The sequence below is a fragment of the Arachis ipaensis genome, chromosome B06, assembly GCF_000816755.2.
Source record: "Arachis ipaensis cultivar K30076 chromosome B06, Araip1.1, whole genome shotgun sequence".
Classification (NCBI taxonomy): domain Eukaryota; kingdom Viridiplantae; phylum Streptophyta; class Magnoliopsida; order Fabales; family Fabaceae; genus Arachis; species Arachis ipaensis.
Genome location: NC_029790.2, coordinates 126,781,972 through 126,788,862, shown reverse-complemented (window position 1 = coordinate 126,788,862; position 6,891 = coordinate 126,781,972). Strand labels below are relative to the sequence as shown.

The 6,891-nt window shown below is 26.9% G+C and overlaps 2 protein-coding genes across 6 annotated transcripts in view; one reads left to right on the top strand and one right to left on the bottom strand.

Annotated features, from left to right (window-relative positions):
- Nucleotides 1–4,796, top strand: part of LOC107605246 (GDSL esterase/lipase At1g28600) — a gene marked incomplete at its 5' end in the record, with an annotated part of 6,259 nt that extends 1,463 nt beyond the window's left edge. Inside the window, 3 exon segments of the mRNA XM_016307050.2 lie at nt 2,043–2,191; nt 3,217–3,490; nt 4,389–4,796. Coding sequence (XP_016162536.1) covers nt 2,043–2,191; nt 3,217–3,490; nt 4,389–4,624 — 659 coding nt within the window.
- Nucleotides 4,749–6,891, bottom strand: part of LOC107605247 — a 4,289-nt gene continuing 2,146 nt past the window's right edge. For 2 of the 5 annotated variants that reach the window (XM_016307052.2, XM_016307054.2), the window contains exon 3: nt 4,749–5,093. In XM_016307052.2, the coding sequence (XP_016162538.1) occupies nt 4,914–5,093 (180 nt within the window). In that variant the 3' untranslated portion in view covers nt 4,749–4,913. Of the gene's footprint in view, nt 5,097–5,471; nt 6,154–6,891 lie in introns of those variants that run through there. The other 3 variants (XM_016307051.2, XM_016307053.2, XM_021105046.1) reach the window with 2 other exon arrangements.

Here is a 6,891-nt window from a genome sequence, read left to right as displayed (position 1 = left end):
AACCATGTTCAATCGATTTATCATTTTTTTTTATTTTTAACTAATTCACTGACAACCATATTTTAGTTTAAATCGAATCAATTTAATATCGAACTAGTAGGTTCAATTCGGTTGTTAGAAGAACTATGGCTAGTTGACTACATATATATTAATATTATTTAATAAGAAATGCAAGAAATGAAATCATTATAAATTTGAAAAATAACATTTTTAAAACGCGACATTTTTTTTTGTTTTTCGACATATATCGTCTTATTATTAGTATTATGAACAGGTAACAGGTTGATGAAAATCAATAATCATACATATAAAAAAAATAAAAAAAAAATCTATTACTAGTATTAGCTTAGTATTTTATCAAAGAAGCTAGATAAAAACGTCTAAAATATTTTTTTTAAAGATATTTTTTAGTAATTAAAATTTAATACATATAAGAGTAAAGTATTATTTTTGTTCCCAACGTTTGGGGTAAATTCTATTCGTGTCTCTAACGTTTAAATCGTCTTATTTGTATTCCTAACGTTTGTAAACGTGATTCAATGTTATCTTGCTGTCAATTACACATCATGAACGCTTTAGTTTGAGTTTTAAAAATCTCTTGAAGTTAGAATATAAATGTTTGGGATAAAATCGGTGATCCACTCTGAAAAATAACTCATCAAAAGTTGAAACTAATTCCTACAACATTTACATAATTCACTTTTCTAGGGACATAATTGAATTTAAACACAAATAATTGGTATAATATTAAAATCGAACACATCTAAGTGAGACCTAATTGATAATGAATACATCCAAGTGAGAATAATTGAAAAATATAATCTAATTTGTTAGTATAATTGATCGTAGGATAACATTGAATCACTTTTATAAACGTTAGGGATACAAATAAGACGATTTAAACGTTAGGGACATAAATAAGACTTACCCCAAACGTTGGGGACAAAAACGATACTTTACTCTACATATAATTGATTAAATCGTATTATTTTTGTCAAAATTAGACCAAATAAATTAATTTACCTGAAAAAATAGTAAATTAAATCTTAAACTGTCTAAATTAATATTATTTTTTATAAAAAATAACTACAATATCTTTATTATAAAAAATGACCAAAATATTCTTATTATATATATTAATTTTGAGAATTCTAAATTTTAACCCTTTACTTCTTGCCATGATAGGGTTAGGAGTATTTTAGATAATAGAAGTATTTTAATTATTTTCTGTAATAAGGATATTGTAGTTATTTTTTATAAAAAATAATATTAATTTAGATCATTTTAAGATTTGATTCACTATTTTTTTGATTAAATTAATTTGACTGATCTAATTTTAACAAAAATAACATGGTTTAATTGATTATATGTGCTAAATTTTATTATTGTGCATAATTTTTAAATTGAAAATTAAGCATGAGACAAAATAAGAAGCTTTATGGTAGAGTCAAGAGTGAATTAAAGCAATAATAACAAGTTATGATGAGTGGAGTTGGAAGTGAGTTGAGTTGGACTAAGATTAAGTTTGACTTACAAAAATTGAGCTTACTTTACGGTTCGACTTATTAACAATTTAGCCTAATTTTTAAGTTTAATCTCGACTCACCGAAAGTTCACGAGCTGACTCAAATAATAGAAACATAATTTATAATTTTATATCAATAAATTATAACTTATATATTTTAAAAAATATTTAAAAAAATTAATTTTATATATTATTTATCTATCAATAAATTATAAATTTTTTATTTATGTCCTATATTAAAAATATATATAAAAAATAAATATAAAAATTTAAATAATTAAAATTATTAATATATATTATTATTATTATTATTATTATTATTATTATTATTATTTTATTCAAATTTAAACTCGACTTATTTAATTTATGAGTTCAATTTTAGATTTAAATTTAACTCACCAACTCATAAATTTAGGTTATTAAACTCTTAACTAGTCGAATTTGAGCTGATTCATGAGTTGATTTTATTCACATCTAACACTAATAGTGAGTCATAAAACTTTGGTTTGACTTACAGGGTTGAAAGAAATTCTTGGGAGCTCTTTGTTTCTTGTGGGAGAGATTGGTGGAAACGATTTCAACCATCCTCTCAGAATACATAAGAATATAAAAGAAATCAGAAAATATGTGCCCCTCGTGATTAATGAAATCTCTTCAGCTATCAATGTAAGATTTTTTTTTATTTTTTTATACAAGTACATTTGAATGGCTCATTTGATTTTCAGTTACTAGCAGGTCAGGCGTCAGGGAGGACCCTTTCAAATTCTTTGCAAGTGTTATATACATAATTTGAGAGATATGTTATAAAGTTATAAGTCAGAAATAAGAATTTGAATAACAAAATATAAAAAAAACTCAATAAATAGTTACTAGGGCAAATCACTATAATAAACTAAGGAGAACAAAATTTTACACAAATCTGTTAAACCAGAGTCTGGTTCAAGAATCCACTAAAATACGTTTTTATGTAGTTTGAAACAGTGTAATTCGAACTCCAAATTCATATAATTCGAATTATGTTAATTCAAACTACGTTGACATGCACACACCCATGTAATTCGAATCCATCTTATTCGAATTATACACTAATAGTAATTCGAATAAGAGTGATTCGAATTACTCCCTAGCACGTAATTTTAAGTAATTCGAATTTGACTGATTCGAATTATTCATAGTATAATTTGAATTATGCTGTTAAAAAATTAATAATTTATTAAAAAATTAATAATTTAAAAATTAAAAAAATATATAAAAGTTTGAAATCTAAATTCTTTAAACCAAAATTTTGTCAATGTTGTGTTTCTCTCTTACTCTTCTCTTTCCTGTTTGCCAAAGAATTAATAAAAAAAAAAAGAGTTGGTTTCTTAAATAGATTCTTTATCAAAATATGAACGAAAGAATGTCTTAAATATTTAACTATTTTTTTCATGAATTTGAAATAAAAAAAAGAAGAGAGGATTGTACGATTTATTATATATTTTTACAATTTCATACTGTACTATAATATTAGAAATAAAATGATAAATAGTAATGCATACAATAATTTAACAAGAATAAAAAAGTAAATTTAATTAAAATGATAAAATCCCTCTATTTAGGAACTTAAACATACCAGGTTAACAAAATCTTTCAAAATCATTATCCATGCGAACAATCAACAATGTTTAAGCGTTCAAATAATTCATTTTCAGAAATTGATCGAGGTGGGAGCACAAACTCTGGTGGTACCAGGAAACTTTCCTATTGGGTGCAACTTCAAGTATTTGACAATGTTTCAAAGTTCAAATAAGAGTGAATATGATGAAGCTGGTTGTCTAAAGTGGTTAAACAAGTTTGCTCAGTACTATAACGACATGCTTTATGCCGAACTTAATCGACTTCGACTGCTTCATCCCACTACAACTATCATCTATGCAGATTATTACAATTCTGCCTTAAGATTATATCGTTCTCCAACACAATTTGGTATGAACTACTCTCTATTTTTGATAATGTTATTTTATTTTTTTATTTATATATACAAAAATTCAAAAAAATTATGTGTAGAATGATAACTAAAAAAATAAGAATGATATTATGATACTGATTAGTTATCACTTATTTAAATGATATTATTCATTAATAAGTGCTTGTTTGGGTGTCATTAAATTGATAAAAAAGAATTTTTTTGCAATAATTTTTTTTTTATTTTTTTAGTGTATGTGTTTGATTAATTTCTAATAATAAAAGTAAAAGTACTAAAAAAATAAAAAAAAAAAATCTTTTTTGAAAAGTTACAATTTACATATTTGTTTAAAAGATCTTTTTTCTTAAAAAAATATTTTTCACATAATAAATATACAAAAAAGTACTTTTATCTTATTTTATCTAAACATAATTGATAGATAAAAAAATATTTTTACATGAGATATCTAAATATAAAATTATTTCTACTTTTGTAAAAGATTATTTAAAAAAATATCATTTAAAAAAATATCTTTTTCAAAAATAGCGCCCAAACCAACCCTAACTTATAAAGAGATAATTAAAGTGTATTTGATTTATGTTTTTAATTTTTGTTTTCATTTACAGTGTTTTTTATTTTTAGAAAATTGTAAGAAAAAAAAAGTAAAAACAATACTTTTTTATTTTCTTTTTCTTTTTCACAAAATTTTAAAAATAAAAATATAAACCAAATTATGTTTTTTATGTTGTAATAGTACATGACTAGGTGTATATTATTTTTACCACAAGAATGCATGAAAATTAAATTTCTGTTATGGTATAATTATAAATTATAAATAAACAGATTTCACATTAGGTTTAAAATGGAATGAAGATTATTTTAGGGTATGTAATTTATTTCTTGATGATGAAAATTCAGGTATTACAAACCCAATTTCAAGTGCATGTTGTCCGCTGACAGATGTAAACCATCCTACTGATTTGCATTGTGGCAGCCCAGGGGTCATAGCTTGTGTTGATCCATCTCAATACATTCCTTGGGATGGATGGCATCTTACTGAGGCAGCATATAAATTGATTGCCCAAGGTTTATTCAATGGACCATTTACTAATCCTAAACTTGATCTTTCATGCGTACATAATTCAGAAATATAGTATGATCTATGTTATCATCCAAAGAAATTAATCAAATAGATTTCGTTGTATTTATTTTACTGTTTCAGTCAGTCTAAAATCATAAAGATATATAGTTTGTTAAAAGCCTTCCACATATGTATTAAGATAAACGTGTATTAGGGATATGCTCACATTAAGAAAAGGTTCGTTACAAGAAATAATAAAATTTACATATTGAATCAAATTTGTTTGTTAATATTAATTATAACACACAGCCAAGGAATTACATATTGAAACTAATAAAATAGAACTTGAAAACATGCACTAATCAAGATTGTTCTAACAAATTTTCCAAATAAAGATTTACTAAGTATCTTCCAGTGGACAAAACATCAAGCCTTTTCTCGCTTGGTTCGTATTTTCCCTTCCGAAGCTGATAGCGATGTGTTACTGCTGAAATTGTATACCCTTGTCCTTCAATTGTCACACTCTCCCCACACTGCAGGTTCTGCTTTTTGGGGTAACAAAGAAGTTGGAAAACATTATGTTATGCACCAATTTAAATTGCATGTGCCATTTCTCGAGGAACTTTTCAACCATTCATAGTAGATTAACAATTTTAATAGGTCCTAATTGGGAGTAATTTAATATATCCAAATCTGATTGTCATATCTGTTTTCATGAAAAAGAAAAGACCGTGTGAATCATTTTAATTTTTAACCACAAAAGATGTAAATTAATTCGATAAATATCAAGGATTTGGTTAGTTCGACAAAAGTACCAAACTGGATAGTTTCTTGGATAGTTTTGCAAACTAGCTCAATCATTGATGAGTATCAAATTAGTTTACATCTTTCATATATTGAATTGTCAACATTTAAATCTCTGACGATCAGAAATTAAAGTTTATTTTAAAACTTAAGCAAACATATACCAGTTATCCAATGCTACCCTAGGGATATCTTACAAATTCTTTATTGGACTCACTTATCACATATCTAGTTCATGAGCACTCATTCAGGATGCCAAGCATCCTAATGGCTGCCCAATAAATATCATCGACACTTGCTCTAGTATCTACCATGGCACATCACACCTTGTGCCCCTCAACCAAGGACGGACTCTTCATCCTAGCATCCTCCCTAAACCATGTGACCATGGTGTGCACTGTGCACTTTTCTAACATTGTCAAAGGGGCATTCATGATGCTTGAATTCACTCCATTATTCGTCATCACCGCATCCGGTGTTAATTTTGGCTCTTACTAATTCACTATCATCCAAGCCTAACTGGATAAACATCATGCTAGTAGTGTCTTTGATGAACTTGTTGCTAGACCTTTTATAAAAAGGTGGGAGTATAATTGACAGTTAAACTTCGAGTAGCAACTATCCTAACTCTTACCTTAACGGCTTAGAATGGGAATTATTAGAAGTGATTCCAATTTCCAACAGCACAACTCTCTGAGCAAAGTCTCATAAGGTAGATTTTAATCATGACAGCACATAACTGTCTACACGGCTTCGGAAATAGTTTTGAACAGCACATGATTTCTTCTTCTGCAAGAACTATCAATACAGAAACAGAATTCAGCCACAATAGTTTCTACTTGGCAGTGATCACCAGGTTTTCAATTTTCTTTCTATCAGACCAACTTTTCTTCTTTTTGAGAAAAAGAAGAATTTCAATAAGTAGGACAGGGGGATAAGGATTCGCCTATACAAAAGCAAAGAAACTAAAAGATTTATCTATAAAACAAAACTTTCAAATTTCTCAACTTGACTTCATGAGCTTTGCACCATATAATCCTAACCCATAAAGTATGCTTGTTAAAAACCTGTCATTGAAAGTTTGAGCATTAAGCTCCAACAAAATAGTCCAAATACCGGTGAAAACTGCACAGCGCCAGAAACAATTTGTCTCTTATCTACTACCAAACCCAACACAGCAAACCTAGTAAAAAAATCTCATGTAGGGTTGCAGGGCACACCAAACATTCATAAAAAATGCTACACAAATTGTCACACCAACTTATTCTATAAGGGTGTTATTCTGTCGGTGAATGCTATGGTGCTATTATATTGTACCCAACTTATTAAAAAAGATAAATAAATAATATTTAATAAATTTTAAATATTTTATTTTTACTTTAAACAAGTAAAAAAATCTGGTTGCAGGGCACACCAAACATTCATAAAAAATGCTACACAAATTGTCACACCAACTTATTCTATAAGGGTGTTATTCTGTCGGTGAATGCTATGGTGCTATTATATTGTACCCAACTTATTAAAAAAGAAAAAAGA